Raw genomic sequence first — 22,089 nt, 5'->3', positions numbered from 1 at the left:
GTACATTTTAATGTGTGTGTCCATTATGCTCATGAGTTCTCAAAGGGGTTGGGGACTCTGATATTGGAGGAATAGTGTACAAAGTATCAGTGCTATAAACTCAGACAAAGTCTGCCGGGGGTGTGGTCTGAGGATCACTGATTCTTTTCATTGTACTGACTGCCTGTGTACCCTAAAACGGGCTTAGTGCAGGCTGTGCAGAGTGGAAATATACTCTTTGGACCTTCCTGGCCCAGCAAAGACTTCCTTTCTAATCCCTCTGAGAACATCACAATTACTGAGCTGATAGATATCACAGGCTGGCCAAGCCCATTTGTTGGAAACGGAACAATCTCGGGAGAAGCATGTGGAATGCTGGCCTCTGTAGAATTACATGTACAACAGGCCCTGGGGACTCCTGGGACTATTTTTCTATGAATGATCCACTGGTAGGTTATGAACTGATCTAAAAAGTGGGAGCTTTTGTTGTTCACTGACAAAAGACTTATAGTTTCACAGATTTTGATTTTTTTTTTTTAGAGTTTTTTTCCTTTTATTTGATAGGGCAGAAATTGAGAGAGGAGGGGGAGAAAGAGGGAGAGCGAAAGAAACATCTGCAGCAGTGCTTCTCTCTCTCTCTCTTTCTCTCTCTTTTTTTTGCCTCCAGGGTTATTGCTGGGGCTCAGTGCCTGCACCACAAGTCCACTGGTTCTGGAGGTTATTTTCCCCCCTTTTTTTGCCCTTATTGTTTTATCATTGTTGTGGTTATTATTGTTGTTATTGATATCATTGTTATTGGACAGGACAGAGAGAAATGGAGAGAGGAGGGGAAGACAGAGAGGGAGAGAGAAAGACAGACGCCTGCAGACCTGCTTCACTGCTTGTGAAGTGACTGCCCTGCAGGTGGGGAGTCCTCACTCTGGACCTTGCACTTTGTGCCATGTGCAACCTACTTCCAGATGTCCCACTTCTTTGTGTTTTTTTTTTAATATTTTATTTTATTTTTGAGAGAGATGGGAGAGAGAGAGAGAGAAAGACAGATAGATAGAGAGAGAGAGAAAAGAGAAACACCAGAGCACCGCTTAGTTCTGGTTTATGGTGGTGGTGGGGATTGAACTTGGGACTTTAGAGCCTCAGGCATGAGAGTCTGTTTGCATAACCATTGTGCTATCTCCCCCATCCCAGCAATGCTTCTCTATCCATGAAGATTCCCATTCTCAAGTGGGGGTCCTTGGGCTTGAACCCAGGTCCTTGTGTATGTTAAATTGTGTGCTCAGTCAGGTTTGCCCAGCTCCCAAACTCTGATTGTTATGCATGTTTAAGAACCTTTTACAGAGAGAGAGAGAGAGAGAGAGAGAGAGAGGGAGAGGGAGAGGGAGAGGGAGAGGGAGAGAGAGAGAGAGAGAGAGAGAAAACCTTTTGTTGAAAAGGTTATTTGCAGCTAGGGAGGTGGTTCCATGTATAGAATGCTGGATTTGTATGCGTGAGCTCCTGAGTTCAATTTCCTCCTGTATTATATATGCTAAAGTAGTGCTTTGGTGTTCTCCCTCCCCCTCATAGGATAAATCAATAAACCTTGAAAACATTCCAGGTACCTTTAGGAAAAGAGCTACTTACATCTTAATGGAATGTGGTATTCATAAAGTGTTAACAAGCAGATGGAATTTCTGTGACCTTTGCAAAAGATGCTTTGCCATTAGTCTTAGGTTGCAGATTCTTGGGACCTATCCTAGTCCATCTAAATCAGAAAGTGATTCTAACACACACTGGAGAGATAGACAGAGATAGAGAGAGACAGAGACAGAGACAGAGCTAGAGACAGAGAGAGACAGAGATAGGGACAAGGATAGATCGATAGACATCAGAGCACTGCTTAGCTCTGGTTTATGGTGATACTGGGGATTGAACTCAAGACTGGGTCTCTGGAGAGGAAGTCTTTTTGCACAACCACTATGCTCTGTTCTCCACCAACCATGTGCAACTTGTTAGGAATGTAGAATCCTGCTTTTATCCCACAGCTCCTGGGGAGAGCAGGCGTTTGGTCATGATGTCCAGGAGACTTGCATGTGCACAAGCTAGATGAGCATTGTGGCTCCCGCTCTGCCTGATCAGGCTGCTTCAGCAGCGTTGCTTCATGTGAGCATGGAAGAAGGCCCCTCACCTGCACTCTATATAAGGTGGGGGGGGGGGGCTCTCAGTAAAAGTCTACCCAACTCTACTGCAGCTTCCTCTGCGGACACCCTAGCAGACAAGTCTTTCCTCCTCCTGGCCCACACACCTCATCCCCCAAATCTTAATAATGTCACTGACAGAGAACTTTCACAGTTGAACTTGAAAGTACCATCAACTCACCTCTTTTTTAAAGATGCCTGAAGCTGCCAAGCCCGATGGAGCACCCCCTCTGACAATGGACTTCAGTTTTAGCGCCTTACAGAAGAGAGAAATTTTTAAAAGTTTGTTATCAGGCAGTAAAAGAATAGCAGGATAAACAATTAGGATTTGAGATTTTTTTCTTTAGTAAAACAGATAACATCAGACTAAAGTTTCAGACTCCTACACTGCTCATCACTGAAGAGAAGGGATGAGTCAGTGGGATCTGGTGAAACCCTCATGACCTCAAGTGAATTCTGTTGTTTCATATCAGCAATGTATTAAGCACAGTGACTTCTAAACTGTGGGCAATGGCAAAAATTCCCAAGTTCCTTTTCAAATCTGATGAATTTGAATTTATGAAAGTAGAATCAGGGTGTCTTTAAATAAGGACCAACATTTGAGAGGTTCTAGAAAAGTACATCTGTTTTGGGAAAAAGTTATCCCTGCCTGTAAGCCTCTCTTGATCTCACAAACTTCCTTTATCTGCCTGCCTCAACGCTCTGCTTTGAGGCCAGAACCTTACCTGCAACTGGAAACACATCTCCCCTTTGTGACATGGGGTCATGCAGGAAACAGTGTCATCTCCCAGAACCGAGAAAGGCTAGCTAGCATCATGTGGGAGCAAGGCCACAGGAGAGTGACTTCCTCCATAAGCCTGGAATAAGGTGTTGTCTGGGGGCCACCTTACTGGGAGGGGAAAATATTTTTTATTTTTTATATATATATTTATTTATTTATTTATTTATTTCGGATAGAGACAGAAAGGAATGGGAAGGGGAGAGAGAAGAAGAGGGGAACAGAGAGAGAAGGGAGGGAGAGAGGTAGAGAGAGAGAGGGGGCCTGCAGCACTGCTTAACCAGTTATGAAACTCCCCCCTTCCCCCACAGGTGGGGACCAGGGGCTTGAACCCTGGTCTTTGTGCATGGTAACATGCGTGCTCAACCAGGCGCACCACCACCTGAAGGGAAATCTTGTGGGCATAGTGCTATACCCTAAGTTCACTCTTACAAGGAAGAGTTTAAGGTGCTTTATCTTACTCTTCAGAAAGCTCCCAGGAAGCAGGCAAATCATGCATGTTCCCTTGACGGAATGGAGCCCAGAGGAGCATTGTGGCCTCTTGTGTCAGCCCAGGAGCACCCCTTCTCCTGTAGAGTGCTGTTCTCTCCCTCACACACGCAGGGGATCATGTCTACATGGTTACCATAAATCGCTCATGGTGTTTGTCCACAGTCCTACTGGAGTGCGCAAACATAAAATCTTTGCAGGTGGGCCATCTGCTTTGAATGGGATTCCTAAGTACATGCCTTGCCAAAAGGGTTATGGAATAAAACCCACCTGTCCTATTCTAACAAACTCTGCCTGGCGAGCCTCCTCTTTCTTCCGTGCTGACTTGGGTGATTCTGGCAAAACATCACTAAAAGACCGTCTATTAAGCATGTTCTGAAAAAGAAAAACAAGTTATAAGTTCCACATATGGTTATATATCTCATCCTTTGCCTTCAATTAATGCACAAACCTATGTCCAAATGATCCTATTTCTACCCTCTGTATTTATTCACCAATGAGCATTTATGGGGCACTTGGAATGTGCCAGGCTTGGTGCTAGAGGCCAAGGATAAAGAAAGGCCCAACAGGTGGGAGCCAGCACTGCGCAAGGGCAGAAACCAGGCAAACCTGCAGTGTGTTGCTCCAGCAGTGTGATCTGGACTCCCATGTTGTATGGCTCTAAGGATAACATTCTTAAAAGGAAGCACCCCTGCGACAGGAAATCCTGAATTCTGTACAGTGGTATTCCCAAGAGTTATGCAATGCTGTGGCTCTCTGGGTCACTTCAGGTAAACTAATTTTGAGTTTCAGTGACTTTTTGTGGCCAATACCCATCTCCAAACTGTGTTATCAAGAAAGAAATGAAGTAATGCTTATAGAGTATTTAGCATAGTAAATGTGAGTTCTCTTCTGGACCATGGCCAGAGAATTAGGTACACTCATTTAATATCTAAGGAATGACTGAGAACCCACTACTGTGCCAGATTTGGTAGATGTGATATAAAGTCATATCCTTGTGGTGAAATCTGGAAGGACAGACAGTGTAGACAGTTAATTGTGTGGTTGGCACATGGTATAATCTCTATGAAGGGGAAGCTCATGGAGTGATGCTCCAACTGAGACCTGTGGGATGTGGACTTGGCACCATCTCTGTTCCATTTCCTGGAAGAAAAAGAACTACCAGATTTCTGAGTATGGCTTGCTCCCTATGCCATTTTTTTTTTTGTCATTAGTGTTATCACTGGGAATCCATGCCTGCATGATGCCTCCATGGTTCCTAATGATCATTCTTTCCTTTTTCTTTGATAGAGGGTAAGAATCAAGAGAAGAGACACCTGCAGTAGTACTGCTCTACCCATTCATAAAGCTTCCCCTGCCGCTGCATATGGGGACTGAGGTATTGAGCCCAGGCCCTCATGCATGATAGTGTATAAACCTTATACACGATCATTTGTTAGGGTGCACCCCCTCTGATCCCTATTGCTCTTCTTTAGGGCCCTGTGGCTAGTCTGGGACAGTTCCTACCAGTAGTTAGGATATGTCAACTAGCCAGAAGATAGGAGTGCCTATGACATGGTGGAAACTGCCATGTTGAATGGGAGGGTGATACAAGCACTAACTCTTTCTTCATCTCCCCTGAGCAAGTACCTGAGACTACATTCATTTTTAAAATTTGTTATTATTTTCTAAAGCTAGAGATAGATAGATAGACAGACAGACAGATAGAGGGGCCAGGTGGTGGTTCACCTGGTTGAGCACATATTACAATGTGCAAGGGCCCTGGTTCAAGCCCCTGGTCCTCACCTGCAGGGGGAAAGCTTCATGAGTGGTGAAGCAGGCTGCAGGTATCTCTCTGCCTCTCTCTCTGTTTATTTACCCATTCTTCCCAATTTCTGGCTGTCTCTATCCAGTAAATAAATAAAGACAAAAGTTAATAGAGAGAGAGACCACAGCACTGAAGCTTCCTTCAGTGTGGTGGGGGTTGGGCTTGAGCCAAGGCTGCATACATGGGAAAGCAGTGCACTATTCAAGAGAGCTATTTTGTCAGTCCAGATTATAGTCATTTAAATATTGGAACTTGTTCTGTGCTTCCTTGCTCAGTTCAGGAAATGGTCCTAAGCAATGATACTTCTACTCTGCATTAATGACTCTCAGACTTCTAGAAATGTCACACCAAATCTGAGGGGTCTCCAGAGAAGACAGGTGGCCCTTGAGGTCCAAAGTTCCTCAAGGGAGGAACTGAGTTTCATCAGTGTGGATATACCTTCAGCCAGGAAGTTGGCATGATGTAAATTCTCAGTAAATGTAAAAGCTTGGTTCAGTACCTGGATATGGGACTAGCCAGAAAGTCTCTAGAAAACCTTATCAAGCCTCCAGTCAATCCATGATCTAAACTTGTGCAAAAATATCAGCTCTGCAGCTTATTTATGTTGAACAGTGCCACTAAGTATAGATTATACTCCCCCCCAAGACTCCAGTGCTCCAGGGATTGCTATTTTACAGACACTCAGCCCCCTGGTCTACACTTACCTCTCTATAGGCCCTGGCTTTATTATTATTTTTTAAATTTATTTTCCCTTTTGTTGCCCTTGTTGTTTAACATTGTTGTTGTTATTGATGTCATTGTTGTTGGATAGGACAGAGAGAAATAGAGAGAGCAGGGGAAGACAGAGAGGGGGAGAGAAAGACAGACACCTGCAGACCTGCTTCACCAGATGAAGCGACTCCCCTGCAGGTGGGGAGCCAGGGGCTCGAACCAGGATACTTACGCTAGTCCTTCACTTTGTCCCACGTGCGCTTAACCAGCTGCACCACCGCCCAACTCCCAGCCCTGGCTTTATTAAAAACCACCCTCCTGCATATGGATATTCAACATGTCTCCTTGTGGTATCACTGAGGGAACTGTGGACTATGGTGGACATAGCACAGTCTTGACAGCTAGGATTAAGGTTTAACCCATAGGTTTTAATTTTATTTCTTTATATTTATTTATTTATTTATTTCCTTTTGTTGTCCTTGTTTTATTGTTGTAGTTATTATTGATGTCGTTGTTGTTGGATAGGACAGAGAGAAATGGAGAGAGGAGGGGAAGACAGATGGGGGAGAGAAAGATAGACACCGGCAGACTTGTTTCACTACTTGTGAAGTGACTCCCCTGCAGGTGGGGAGCCGGGGGCTTGAACCAGTATCCTTATGCCAGTCCTTGCACTTTGTGCCACATGCACTTAACCTGCTGTGCTACTGCCCAACTCCCTCCCCACCCATAGGTTTTTCTAACTAGACTCACTCCTAGGACTTGTGTTCTCAGTTGAGACCCAATGTAAAGGAAAGAGAACCACAGACCCTGGGTTACCTTATGCAAATCTGGCATCAAATCCTGGTATAAAGATCGAATCAACATATCCAGAGTACGTCGACGTTTCTGGGCAAAGGTTGGGGTTTCCAAAGTGGCTTTTTCACCATTAATTACTAAAATGAATCAAGTTATGAAGGGAATAACAAATATTAACATGTGATTGAAGAATGTTCCTTCCCAAGGAAATTCTTTACAGTGAATGCTACCCATGTCCCCAATATTGGCATTACCATTGGTAGTACCCTTCTTTCTTGGAAGAATGCTTAAAAACTTTCAAACTTTCTTTGTACAAACCCACACAGTCCATAGATATGTTTAGCTGTCTTTTTCCTGTTGGATTGCATATTCCTGATCAGAAGGTACATCTAATTACTTGAAGACCTGCTTAATGCACATCCACATATGCACATACAATATTCTACCAACCTAAGACACCAATTAGTTCACACACATACATCCATCATCTGCCTTCTCCCCCATCCATTCGTCTACCCATCTATCCACGCATGAATCCATCTAACTATCACCCATACATAAAATATACACCCACTCACTGATGCACCCATCTATAATCCAACCAATACAAAAGGTCAAACCACAAGAATGACATTTAGCAGGATTAAATATATTTCTAGAATATTTACTTCCCCTTCCTCTCTTTCTTCCTCTGGTAGGCTAATTATACAAATGTTACTTCTTTTGAGATCATCCCATATGTCTCTGTTGTTTTCAGTGTCTCTCAACCTTTTTTTGAGCTCTTTTACCTTTCTTTGTTTTCACTAGCTCATCCTCTGTCTGGCTAATTCTGTTTTTTGTTTCTGTTAATCTGCTTTCCCTTCCCTCAGCTTCTTTCTTCAGTTCAGTTATAGTATTAGCTTGTTCAGCTAGTTGGCCTTTCAGCTCAGCTATTTCAGCGTTCATTTCTCTAATTACCTCGAGGTAGCTTGTATTTTCTTTGAGGTTTTCCTCTGTTGTTTCCTTAATTCTGATAGCCCTTTCCTCCATAGTTGTCTTCATTTCTGTGATTATTAGGCTTACTATTGTTTGCATACTTTTCTTATATATGGTTACTTCTGACTGATTTGGGGTTTCTTCTGGACTCCTGTCCTGATTCATTGTGGTAGCAGTTTTATTTGCTCTTGATTTAACCATTTTTTTATTGATGTGGTTTTTATTTTTCTGTTCTGTCATTCTTCAGTTGTTGTGTTTTGAATATAAACCATGCTATACTAAAGACTTTTATGACAGGCGCAGTCACCAACTAGATCAGCGGATTCAGGTTGCAAGCTGCTGCCTCTTGGAGCTCACGGCAGCTGTGGCTTCAAAGTCACCATCATCAGGATTAAATATATTTCTATAGCACTTTGTTAGAATGATTGCTTAAGTACTGGGATTCTCAGCCTAATGAAATTTTCTTGAAAAAAAATGCTGACAGTTTAGTGAACTACTGACACTAAGAGTGAATAAAGTGGGATATGGACATATCCTGAAGCACAGAGCACTAAGTGTGCAATAGAAGCTAGGAGCTTGAAATTAAAACAGTTATGGGTTTGAATCCCAGCTGTGGTGCTATCTATACAAATGATTTCATTTCTAGGTTTTCCACCTGTGAAATATATAATTATCTCTTTATAAAGTTGTGAGGATTTACATGAAATAACACATATGAAAAGTTATCACAGTGTCAGGCACGTTGAACTGAATAAACAATAACTTTTATTTTTCCTCATATAGAAGGCAAACATTAGGATAGTGTTCATAGACTGAAAAAATAGAATTACTGGGAACAAGTATTTCCTACATCAGTTCTATATGCTGGAGCTTGTTTGTGGTGAGCCATTTCTTAAAGCACTATATTTATGCATGTCTATTGTTCTCTCTAATTTTGTACTAAGTATTTATTCGACTCATTTTCTTTCATCTGGGTCCCTCAGAAGAAGTGATTGATTTTTTTAAAAAGAAATGTTTATTTTTTTGGGGGGTAGTGGATCATCTGGTAAAGTGCATATATCACTATGCACAAGAACCTGAGTTCTTATCTTTCTTCTTAGCCCATCAACTTTTCTTGGTTCTTGCTGTCTCCATGCTCTGCTAGCTCAACACCCCTCTTTATAACCTTTGGCCCCCTGGTCTTTCACTCTCTCTATCTTTCAAATCAACTGAAATTTTCATTTTATTTCACCCCAAAATCTTTATTTTATTTTACCTCAAGCCTCTGAGGTTGCTGGAAAAAAGTCACTTTGGTGATCAGTTTTGTTTATTTTATTTTTATTTATTTATTTATTTTAAACATTCTGTTTTTTGTTTATTTATTTATTACTGAGTAGAGACAGAGAGAAATTGAGACAGGAGGGGGAGACTTGAAGAGAGACAGAGAGACACCTGCAGCCCTACTTTACCACTTGTGAAGCTTTCCCCCTGCAGGTGGGGACCAGGGGCTTGAACCTGTGTCCTTGTGCACTGTAATGTGTATTTTTTTTTAATAAAATTTTTTTTTTAATTTATTGAATAGAAACAGTCAGAAATTGAGAGGAAAGGGGACATAGAGAGGGAGAGAGACAGAGAGACATCTGCAGCACTGCTTCACCACTTGTGAAGCTTCCTCTCTGCAGGTGGGGACTGGAGGCTTGAACCTGGGTCCTTGTGCATTGTAATATATGCGCTTAACCAGATGCTCCACTGCCTGGCCCAGATCAGTTCTGTTTAAAAGGACAGATTTCACTAGTAAGTTGGGTCCTCAGTATTGCCGGGTGATCATTACTTTGTGGTTAAAGGACTATGTGCCTCAGTTTCTTCTTTACTACAGGCACGCTGCAGATGTGCTTACCTCCTGGATCATAGGTGTCAACACCCTTGCTGCTTCCTGCTGTGAAAATTCCTCTCTGATTCTGACTGTCTCAGGTCTGTTTCTTGCTCTCCGCCTTGTCCTCTGGACTTGACACACAGGGACTTTTTAAAGAATTAGGCAATTTCACACAGAATTTCAGAGTTCTGGTTTATTTTGAAAACAGACTATCTAGTAAGACAGCTCTGCTCCTGGTGGGTATCAACCATCTGGAGCAAAGCAATGCCCTCCTGTGCTCTCTTCTGTCCTAAGCCAGGCTTACCTCACTCTCTCATTCCACCTATCTTTAGAGGCATTGGAGTTGGTGTTCAAATGCCCTGTTCTGGCATTTGATATAATGGGTAGACATACTGTAAAGGGAGAAAAAATTCATCATCTCAGGCAGACTGGCAGTGTTTGCTACTTCCAATGACAGGGTAAGATACGACCCATGTATTTACCCTGGAGAAGGTTAAAAGTCTAAGACAGAAAACTCTGATGGCTTGACTACAATGTAAAGGAAGCTTCAATGAAGGTGCCCTTTATTTCTCTAAGTGAAGTAGAGGGTACTGCTAAGCTTTCATAGTTCAGAAGATAGGGCATCAAAGTCAGTTATTTGGGTATTAATGGTAGCGCTATGTATGCTTACCAGATAATGAAGCCTAGGTTGACTGGTTCTACATGCATCATATTCTCTTATACAACACACACACACACACATACACACACACACACACCCTTTAACAACTCTCCTTAACTCTAAGTACATATCCTCAGCCAGTTCTTTCCTCCACTGATTTTGAATATCTGACAAAGATAGAGACATATTTATAGCAGATATTCAGAAATGACTGTATCACAATCCTGGGCTGAAAAGTAAATTTGAGCCCTCTTGTCATTGTGAGTGGGTGAGTGCAGATATCAAGGCAGGTGGGTATGACACAAGTATAGTTGGGGACACAGGACATAGGACACCTCTATGACACTGCACCCCTCTACCAGAAAAACTAATACATTTCCTGTGAAGAATTTTAAAAATGCAGTGCTTAAACAATGATATTTCTTTGGCATCCTGGGAGAATTTGAAAAATGCATTTTTATGTAGCACAAGTTATGAAAATATTTCAAAATAGACACTCACATTTCACTAGCAAAAAGTCCCTGAATTCCTGGTGGTCTGTAAACACTGGAGGAGATGGCAATGGTGGGCCAAAGAGTGGGACACTTTCTTCTGAAAAGATTTTCAGCCTATTATATACAAATATAGATAGACAGTTACAGAAATAATAGTCAACCCATATCTGTGAACTAATGCAGTTTCCAATGGAGGGAATAGGGACACAGAGCCCTGGTGATGGGAAAGGTGTGGAATTATACCCCAAATGTCTTATAATTTTGTAAATCAACATTAAATCACTAATTAAAAAAACAGTAAAAAAAGACTTTCAGTCTAAGTAGTTCAGAATTACTTTGTTTTTCTTTTGGAAATCACAAATACATTGACTTTTAAATTTTTATTATTTTAAAAGACTTTTTATTTTTATTTTTATGAGAGAGATACTGAGTAAGAGATCAGAGCACTGTTCAGCTCTGTTTTATGGTGGTGCTGGGAATGAACCCGGAGCCTCAGGCATGAAAGTCCTTTGCATAAGCACTATGTTATCTCCCCAACTTGCCTTTTTTTTTTTTTTTTTTTTTTTATCACTGCTCAGCTCTGGCTTACTGGTGGTGTTAGTGTTTGAACCTGGGACCTATGGGCCCTCGGGCATGCAAGACTGAAGTGCTACTGATGGCACTATCTCCCTAATCCCTGATTTTCTTTGTTTTTAATCGGGAACAGTATAAAATAAAAGTCCATGAAAAGCTGAAAGGAAATTCTCAACCTAGAATTCACTCTCCAGTTAGAATTCCTTCAGAAACAAAGGTGGGAGGGGATAGCATAATGGTTATGCAAAGAGACTTTCACATCTGAGGCTTCAAAGTCCCAGGTTCAATCCCCACACCACCATAAACCAGAGCTAAGCAGTGCCCTGGTTAAAAAAAAAAAAAAAAATGAAATTCATCTTTATCAAGCAGAAGCTAAAAGAATTCCTGACTAGCCTCCCTAGACTCTAAAAGACAAGATTCAAAAGAAGTCCTTCAGGAAGTTAAACTTATTCCCAGACAAAAACTTAACTCGGGGGGGAAGCACCAGAAATCGTAACTTCTGGGTAAATATGCAGACACTTGTTTTTATTATTGAAATCCCTCAGAAAGATAAATGATGATATAAAATCAAGTAGTAGAAATGTAGCGGAAGGTCTACAAAATGTGTAGAAATTATCTAGGATGAAAGTAGCACCTTTTAGAGGGAGAGAAAGGGAAGTGGACTTTTTTTTTGTTGTTGTTAATTAGTACATTTCTTTATTTATTTTTTTTTATTTAAGAAAGGATTAATTAACAAAACCATAGGGTGGGAGGGGTACAACTCCACACAATTCCCACCGCCCAATCTCCATATCCCACCCCCTCCCCCGATAGCTTTCCCATTCTCTATCCCTCTGGGAGCATGGACCCAGGGTCATTGAGGGTTGCAGAAGGTAGAAGGTCTTTTTTTTTTTTTTTTTTTTAATACTTTTGCTTCACATTTATAAAATCTGCACAGTGTAACAAGTGTTTGTCTTTCTTAAAACTCCCTTAGTAGTCTTAAAACTTTGTTGAAACACAACACCCAAACTGAACCTTTTGAAAAGTAGTCAACAGGGCTATTCCTCTTTACATATACACACATACATACAAATCTGTGTTTTCTTTTTTTATTAACTCACATTCCTTATTTCTTTCAAAGCAAAACAGGGAGTAACACCAAAAATGTACTTCTGGAGCAGTTGCAGTCTTTAGAATCTGTGTGTGTGTGTGTTTTTTTTTTAACAATATTCAGTTGCTAGGAAAGTTTATCTACATGGTTAACTAAAATTACCAAAATGCTATCTTCAGTCAAGTTTCACAACTGCCTGGTGCACATGCGTGTTTAGCTCTGGCTTATGGAGGATGAACCTGGGGCCTTGGAGAGTCAGGCAGAGAATTTTTTTCAATGCCACAGAGTTTATAAATGAAAAAGTTGGGATTTCAACTTTGAGTCAAAGTTCATGCTCTTTTCAAACATGGTATCTTTTAACACACTGATTTTTGAGAACAGAAGGAAAAAAATGAGCCAGAATGTAGCCTATGAATAGGGGAAGTTTGATCAAGACCAAAGAAATCACATTTGTTTCCATTAATTCAGACTAAATTTGACCCTTAGGTATATTGATTTAAAAAAAACAAAACACTATATGAACAATCCCCCCCCCCAAAGAGATGGTGGCTTTGAAAATAGCTCTATAAGGTAAAGACACTCATATCAAATTGACCAAGAAATATGTAAGTCAAGAGTCTTATAAAACCAGTGCCAAATTAACAAGTAAACACGAAAAGTGGTCCAAGTAAGTAAGATGAAGTGGCTACTTACCTGTAATTGTCATTTTGCTGATCATACCTCACTAAGGCAAAAATATCTGCAGTAATGGTTAAGGACACTAGTCAACAACATTTGTGCTTATAGTCAGTGATTTATGTTTTGAAATTCCCTTGTGCAAAATCACCCTGGACCTTCACTTTGTGGTAAGGTTCCCTAAAGCTGTTAGGTTGGGACGGAGCTTTGATTTCTGTAAGAGAGGCAGCCTTTGGTATTTAACCTCTTTGAGCTCATCCTTTGGGGAAACAGCTAAATCTTCAAAACTGTCAGCATAGCAGCCAAAATAAAGACCTACAACTTCACAGCCAGCAATACAAAAAGTAATTCCCTTGTGTGGAAATATAAACAAGATTCCAATGTGAAATTTGTCATCTATTTCATCTCACACATTTTTTGGAAAGAAAAACAATTTTAATGTTTCCACTATGCACTTTCCTTCTCATTCCTCCTCACTTTGGTAGATGAAACAAACCAACGTAGCTGGTGGCAGCCTCTGAGTAGGGTCTACTTAGCTTGCGTTGGGCATATTGAATTTAAAATCACACTATGGTTCCATATAGCTGTTTTTTTTCTTTTTCTTTTTTTAAACTTTATTTATTCCCTTTTGTTGTCCTTGTTTTATTGTTGTAGTTTCTATTGTTGTTACTGATGTCGTCGTTGTTGGATAGGACAGAGAGAAATGGAGGGAGGAGGGGAAGACAGAGAGGGGGAGAGAAAGACAGACACCTGCAGACCTGCTTCAGCGCCTGTGAAGTGACTCTCCTGCAGGTGGGGAGCCGGAGGCTCGAACCAGTATCCTTATGCCGGTCCTTGCGCTTTGCGCCACGTATGCTTAACCCGCTGCGCCACCGCCCGACTCCCCTTTTTCTTTTTCTTATTTCTTTTCCTCCCACTATCTTCCACTCCCAACTTTTTTCACTAGGGATATATAGTCATTAATCTCTCAAAATGTTTACATTCCTATAGTCAGTGAAAAGAATCTGCATTAACCATGTTATCATTTAAAAAAAATACTTATTTATTCATGAGATATGATAGGAGAGAGAGAGAGAACCAGACATCACTCTGGTACATGTGCTGCTGGAGACTGAAGTCAGGACATTATGCTAGAGAGTCCAGTGTGTTATCCATTGCATCAGCCACCTCCCAGACCACTCTTTTTTTTTTTTTTTTCCCAGGAAGAAATTTGCCAAAGCCTCAATCTGAAGTATAACTACAGAAAATTCTAAAAATCATGACTATCTCTTAGTCACATAAGAAGTCACCTCTGTCCTCTCCCACACTCTATCTAGAGAAGTTTTCTGCTCTACAAGAAGAACTGGGGAAGAAAGAGGGATATGAATTCTACATCCTAGAGAATAGAACAAGGCAACATTTAGTAAGTAGGGGAAAGAGAAAAAAATATTAACAGGCAGGTTCATTTTCATTTTCTTCCCTGACTCATGAAAGAAACTTGGCAGTCTGTAACTTTTAAACATGTACACACTATATTGCTAGGTTATAATGAACAAGTCAAATCTTTAGAACAATGTATTTTCAGAGACAACAAGTCATAATCTGTCTTTCAAAAGCTTCACTCATTTCCAGAGAACATGAGTAACTAGATCAGAATTTACTTAGAAAGTATCAGTTAATTGTCTTTTACTGGTTATGTACAACTTGAAGAGTCACCCCCCTGGGTCTCACTGTCATGATTTCTGACCCTGAGTAACAGGACCACAACTGGCTATGTGCTGGGTGACCATGTTCTTTTCCCCTGCCTGACTTACACAGCTGAGTTTGGACCTGATAGAGAACCTCAGGAGAGCTTTGCTGCAATATGAACTAATTAGAAATTGGAGGACACAGAGGGGAGGCAAGTGTAAATATGATGAATTCCATAATTTCTCAGATTTCAGCAGGTGGTAACTACTAGGGCTGGGAATCAACAAAGATGAGGTAATTTGGCTATCTAACCTTTTTTATGTATCAGTAAGGGATAGATTCAGAGCCTCATGCATTGAGCAGCCTTCTGGGCCAATTTTTTATTCATTATTTTTGTGAGAGAGAGAGAGAGAGAGGAAGAGATGCCATAGTATATGTGCTGTCCATAGTGCTATTGGGGTTCAAACTCAGAAACTCACACAACAGGGTATGTGCTCTACCAGGAAAGGTATCTCCCAACCCCTTGACTTTTTATTGCTCCAGGATGATACTTTCAGGTAGAGACAAAAAGATGGAGAGAGAGAAGTAAAAACACCACTGTTTCCCCCAGCACAGAAAAATCAGACTTGAACCTGGGCCACACACACAGTAAAAGAGGCAGCCTCCCAGGTGAGCTCTTTTCCCAGCCTTGTCCCTTGATTTTAACTTTAGCTTGCAAAATATTCTTCTATTTTATTTATTACTAATGGGTGGCAGGAAGTTCCCTCATTTCATAGGCAACCTGAGGCAAAGGGTGATATTTTAGAAGTTGATAATTTTCTGGGAATCAAACCAAAATTTGGGGGTTGGTTGGTGGCACACTGGGTTAAGTGCATATAGTACAAAGAGCAAGGACCTGAGCACGGATCCTGGTTTCAACCCCCAGCAGGGAGGAAGCTTTACAAGTGCCAAAGCAGGTCTGCAGGTATCTTTCTCTTTCTCTCTCTTCCTCTCTCTTTCCCATGCATCTCAATTTCTCTTTGTCCTATTCAATAAAAAATGGAAAAAAAAAAAAAGTGGCTGCCAGGTGCAGTGGATTTGTTAGTGCAGCACTGAGCTCCAGTGATAACCCTGTAGATAAAAAAAAAGGGGGGGAGGGAGGGTGAATTCAATGCCAAAAAAAAAAAACCCAAACAAACAGTGGTCTAAGAATATAGAATATAGAATGCAAAACAAGTAGATTATAATATTTTGTATGAGAGTTATAAGTTCAATGAGGCTGACGACACACTTGCTAAGTTAGAACATTCACAAAGGCCCAGGATACGTGTGAAGTGGGAGCGGATCATGGAAGGCTTGAAGGCAGGAGTTGGCTCCTCTCCTTCCTCGAATACAATGGTGACGATATCATTTCCAATGTGACGCTTCCTTTCCACCTGGATGAAAGCATAAATAACATCGCTGAGGAGATAACTCAAATATGGCACATCCACAGAGTTCAAACACAAACTGAGGTGAAACTGACCACAACAGCATTCACAGAGCCAGGGATTTCAGTGAAGGCTGACTCCTTGAATCCCACTCTGATATTGGGCCTGATCTCCTGTTGCCCCAGTCTGTCTCTTCCATTCATCTTCCAACTCAACCTTGCTTTTCCTCTTACTGCCCTTCTGCATAAACCTCCTGCTCCCCTTCTCTCCATGTTTTATAGAACTCACTGTGTTTATCATCTTAATTTAGCATTCAGAGATGGCATTCTCATTTTCTAGCTTGGCATTCAGGGCCCCAGACAAGAGATACAGCATCAGAACTCCTTGGGCATGGGGCTCAAATAGATGTAATTTATAAAAACTTTATTTGTTACTAGCTAGTTTTGAAGCATTTGATTGATAAGAAGACTAGCTCTACCTAATCTGACCCTCATTGACCTTTCTAAAATGATTTCCTAGGACTATGTGTAGCTAGCAATGATTTCTCTGCCAAGATTTTCAGCTTTGTGGACCATATTGTCTCTTTGTAACCAGGTAACTCTGACACTTCAGTACAAAAGCAGCTACAGACAACATGTAAAAAAAAAAAAAAAAAAAAGGGCATGGCTGTGTTCTAATAACGTTTTATTTAACAAAATCAGCCATAGGCGAGATTTAGCCCATGGGCCATAGTTTGTCCAATAATAGTATATTCTAGAGCTTTGTCTAGTGGAAAAACAGAATGAGGTCCTGTTCTCTATGGATCCCTGTATGTCCCTGTTCTACACTGTATTCCTGGAGAATAGGATCCTGCCTGATTCAAATTAGATATTGTCACCATTTTCCAATTGAGGAGGCTAAAGATTAGAGAGGTTCAAATAATATAAATTCAATCCACTTCAGAAAATAGCTATTCTGGTGGTCTGGGAGATGGCACAGATAAAGCATTGGACTCTCAAGCATGTGATCTCCAGTTCAGTCCCCAGCAGTACATGTACCAGAGTGATGCCTGGTTCTCTCCCTCAATCTCTCTCTCTCTTCCTCATCCTCCTCTTCCTCCTATTGTAAATAAATAAAATCTTTTAAAAAATAGCTATTTTGTGCAATGATTTCTTAAACATGACACTAAAATCAGAGCTGACAAAAGAAAAAAAAGCATCATTTTGATGAATTATATCAAAACTAAACATTTTTGTGCAGCCAGAGGCATATCTACAGAGTGAAAAGGTAACACACAAAATGGGAGACAAATATTTCAAAACCATGTGTTTGATAAAAGCTTATGTTCAGAATATATAAAGAACTTCTAGTGGTCTGAGAGGTGGCGCAGTGGATAAAGCACTGGATTCTCAACTATGAGGCCCTATGTTCAATCCCTGGTAGCACATGTACCAGCGTGATGTCTAGTTCCTTCTCTCTCTTTGCCTATCATTCTCTTGAATAAATAAATGAATTCTTAAAAAATTTCTACAAAGCATCAATAACATATTAACTGAAAATGAACCCAGACCATCAATGTGTCCTAAAGCCCACCTCCCAGATCCCTATCCCACTAGGGAAAGGGAGAGACAGGCTAGGAGTACAGATCGACCTGTCAATGTCCATGTTCAGCAGGGAAGCAACTACAGATACGGAGTTCTGGTGGTGGGAATTGTGTGGAGTTGTGCCTCTCTCATCATATGGTCTTGTTAATATTTCCATTTTATAAATAATTTTTTTAAAAAAATGAACCCAGAATGTACTATAGACAGTTTTCCAAGGAAGTTACAAAATGACTACTAAGATATTATTACTAATCATTAGGGAAACATAAGTTAAAATTACAAGAGAAAACCACCCCACATCCATTAGCTATTATTAAAAACCTCAACCAAACAGAAAGTAACAAGCATTTGCAAGAGTGTGGAGAAACAGGGATCCTTATATGTAAAATGACACAGCCATGGTGGAAAATGGTTTGATGGTTCCTCAAAAAATTAAGTGTAGAAATACTACATGATCCAGAAGTCCTACATCTGGGTATATACCAAAAAGAAGTGAAGTGAACATAAAAATATTTCTCTCTCTCTCCCTCTCTTTTCTCCCTCTTAATGTAGTACCTAGGAATAAAGCCAGGGCCTCACATACGTGTGATACTACTGAATGACTTTCCAAGACCAATTTCTTTGCATTTTTATTTTGAGAGAAAGAGAAGAAATTGAAAAAGACAGAGAAGAGAGACAATAAAGCACCACGCTATCATCTATGGAGCTCTCCTAGTGCTATACGTTGGCAGGACTTGAACTCAGGGTCATAAGCATGGTAACGTATGTGCTTTACTAGGTAAACTATCTCCCAACGTCATAAGTAGATAATTGTACAACAATGCTAAAAGCAGCATTGTTTGGGAATCTCAGGTGGGAGTATGGATTGACCTGTCAACGCCCATGTTCAGTGAGGAAGTAATTACAGAAGCCAAACCTTCCACCTTCTGCATCCCACAATGACTTTGGGTCCATACTCCCAGAGGGTTAAAGAATAGGAAAGCTATCAGGGGAGGGGATGGGATACAAAGTTCTGATGGTGGGAATTGTGTGGAGTTGTACCCCCCTTATCCTATGGTTTTGTTAGTGTTTCCTTTTTATAAATAATAAAAAAGCAGTATTGTTAAAGTCAGTCAAAATAATTTTGAAGCAATTATAGGAAGATTCCCCTAATTACTGAAACGCTCTTGCATCATAATTCAGATAGGGCTGGTTGCAAAAAAGAAAACTACAGACCAATATCTCTGATGAACATCGATGCTAAAATACTGAAAAAAATTCTAGCCAACCGGATACAGCAGTATATCAAAAAGATTGTTCATCATGACCAAGTGGGGTTTATCCCAGGCATGCAAGGTTGGTTTAATATACGTAAGTCAATCAATGTGATCCACCACATCAACAAAAGCAAGACCAAAAACCACATGGTCATATCAATAGATGCAGAGAAAGCCTTTGACAAAATCCAACATCCCTTTATGATCAAAACACTACAAATATGGGAATAGATGGAAAATTCCTGAAGATAGTGGAGTCTATATATAGCAAACCTACAGCCAACATCATACTCAATGGTGAAAAACTGGAAGCACTTCCACTCAGATCAGGTACTAGACAGGGCTGCCCACTATCACCATTACTATTCAACATAGTGTTGGAAGTTCTTGCCATAGCAATCAGGCAGGAGCAAGGAATTAAAGGCATACAGATTGGAAGAGAAGAAGTCAAACTCTCCTTATTTGCAGATGACATGATAGTATACATGGAAAAACCTAAGGAATCCAGCAAGAAGCTTTTGGAAATCATCAGGCAATACAGTAAGGTGTCAGGCTACAAAATTAACATTCAAAAGTCAGTGGCATTCCTCTATGCAATCACTAAGCTAGAAGAAATTGAAATCAAGAAATCAATTCCTTTTACTATAGCAACAAAAACAATAAAATATCTAGGGGTAAACCTAACCAAAGAAGTGAAAGACTTGTATACTGAAAATTATGAGTCACTACTCAAGGAAATTGAAAAAGACACAAAGAAGTGGAAAGATATTCCATGTTCATGGGTTGGTAGAATTAACATCATCAAAATGAATATATTACCCAGAGCCATCTACAAATTGAATGCTATCCCCATCAAGATCCCAAGCACATTTTTTAGGAGAATAGAACAAATGCTACAAATGTTTATCTGGAACCAGAAAAGACCTAGAATTGCCAAAAAATCTTGAGAAAAAAGAACAGAACTGGAGGCATCACACTCCCAGATCTCAAACTGTATTACAGGGCCATTGTCATCAAAACTGCTTGGTACTGGAACATGAACAGACACACTGACCAGTGGAATAGAATTGAGAGTCCAGAAGTGAGTCCCCACACCTATGGACATCTAATCTTTGACAAAGGGGCTCAAACTATTAAATGGGGAAAGCAGAGTCTCTTCAACAAATGGTGTTGGAAACAATGGGTTGAAACATGCAGAAGAATGAAACTGAACCACTGTATTTCACCAAATACAAAAAAGTAAATTCCAAGTGGATCAAGGACTTTGATGTTAGACCACAAACTATCAGATACTTAGAAGAAAATATTGGCAGAACTCTTTTCCGCATAAATTTTAAAGACATCTTCAATGAAACGAATCCAATTACAAAGAAGACTAAGGCAAGTATAAACCTATAGGACTACATCAAATTAAAAAGCTTCTGCACAGCAAAAGAAACCACTACCCAAACCAAGAGACCCCTCACAGAATGGGAGAAGATCTTTACATGCCATACATCAGACAAGAGGCTAATAACCAGAATAAATAAAGACTCAACCACAAGAAGAGTTTAATAACCAACATATATAAAGAGCTTGCCAAACTCAACAACAAGGCAACAAATAACCCCTTCCAAAAATGGGGGGAGGACATGGAGAGAATATTCACCACAGAAGAGATCCAAAAGGCCGAGAAACACATGAAAAAATGCTCCAAGTCTCTGATTGTCAGAGAAATGCAAATAAAGACAACAATGAGATACCACTTGACTCCTGTGAGAATGTCATACATAAGAAAAGGGAACAGCAGAAAATGCTGGAGAGGGTGTGGGGTCAAAGGAACCCTCCTACATTGCTGGTGGGAATGTAAATTGGTCCAACCTCTGTGGAGAACAGTCTGGAGCACTCTCAGAAGTCTAGATAGACATGGACCTACCCTATGACCCTGCAATTCCTCTCCTGGGGATACATGCTAAGGAACCAAACATACTCATCCAAAAAGATCTGTGTACACATATGTTCTTGGCAGCACAATTTTTAATAGCCAAAACCTGGAAGCAACCCAGGTGCCCAACAACAGATGAGTGGCTCAGCAAGTTGTGGTCTATATACACAATGGAATACTACTCAGCTGTAAAAAATGGTGACTTCACCGTTTTCAGCCGATCTTGGATGGACCTTGAAAAAATCATGTTGAGCAAAATAAGTCAGAAACAGAAGGATGAATATGGGATGATCTCACTCTCAGGCAGAAGTTGAAAAAGAAGATCAGAAAAGAAAACAGAAGTAGAACCTGAAATGGAATTGGTGTATTGCACCAAAGTAAAAGACTCTGGGGTGGGTGGGTGGGGAGAATACAGGTCCAGGAAGGATTCAGAGGACCTAGTGGGGGTTGTATTGTTATATGGGAAACTGGGGGATGTTATGCATGTAGAAACTATTGTACTTACTGTTGAATGTAAAAAATTAATTCCCCAATAAAAAAAATAAAACAATAAAAAAAAAGAAGAAAGAAAATGTGGGTGGTCTGGGAGGTGGTGTAGTTGATAAAACATTGTACTCTCAAGTATGAACTCTGGTGGTGCTAGGGATTAAACCTGGGACCTCAGAGCCTCAGGCATGAGAGTGTTTTGCATAACAATTATGCTTTATCTCCAGCCAAAAAAATTTAGTTTTTCTTTTTTGATGGGACAGAGAAATTTAGAGGGAAGAGGGAGATAGACAGAGACACCTGCAGATCTGCTTCAGCACTTGTGAAGCTTTCCCCTGACAAGTGGGGACGGTGGTGGTGGGGGTTGAACCCAGGTCTTTGCACACTGTAATGTTTGCATTTAACCAGCTGTGCCACCATTTGGCCTCCAAAGATGTTTAATCTTAAGAATCAGGGAAACCGGGGGTTGGGCGGTAGAGCAGCTGGTTAAGCACACATGGCACGAATCACAACAACTGGCGTAAGGATCATGGTTCGAGCCCCTGGATCCCCACCTGCAGGGTGGTCACTTCACAAGCAGTGAAGCAGGTCTGCAGGTGTCTATCTTTCTCTCCCCCTCCCTGTCTCCCCTCTTCTCTCTATTTCTCTCTGTCCTATCCAACAACAACAATATCAATGGAAACAACAATAATGACAACAAGGGTAACAACAAG

The 22,089-nt window shown here is 40.7% G+C and overlaps 1 protein-coding gene across 8 annotated transcripts in view; it reads right to left on the bottom strand.

Annotated features, from left to right (window-relative positions):
* The window catches only part of GARNL3 (GTPase activating Rap/RanGAP domain like 3), a 229,909-nt gene that overhangs the window by 54,075 nt on the left and 153,745 nt on the right, over positions 1-22,089 (bottom strand). For all 8 annotated transcript variants that reach the window (XR_009552095.1, XM_060200172.1, XM_060200173.1 and 5 more), the window contains 6 exons: positions 16,025-16,133; positions 13,069-13,114; positions 10,720-10,826; positions 6,752-6,867; positions 3,688-3,792; positions 2,332-2,406 (listed from right to left, as the gene is read on the bottom strand). Coding sequence is in view for 7 of the 8 variants with exons in the window: in XM_060200172.1 (XP_060056155.1) it covers positions 2,332-2,406; positions 3,688-3,792; positions 6,752-6,867; positions 10,720-10,826; positions 13,069-13,114; positions 16,025-16,133 (558 nt within the window). In the remaining variant the exon portion in view is untranslated. The remainder of the gene's footprint in view (positions 1-2,331; positions 2,407-3,687; positions 3,793-6,751; positions 6,868-10,719; positions 10,827-13,068; positions 13,115-16,024; positions 16,134-22,089) is intronic.

Source organism: Erinaceus europaeus, chromosome 10 (genome assembly GCF_950295315.1).
Source record: "Erinaceus europaeus chromosome 10, mEriEur2.1, whole genome shotgun sequence".
NCBI classification, from domain to species: domain Eukaryota; kingdom Metazoa; phylum Chordata; class Mammalia; order Eulipotyphla; family Erinaceidae; genus Erinaceus; species Erinaceus europaeus.
The sequence above is the reverse complement of the archived record's forward strand: the minus strand, read 5'-3'. Positions and strand labels throughout refer to the sequence as shown.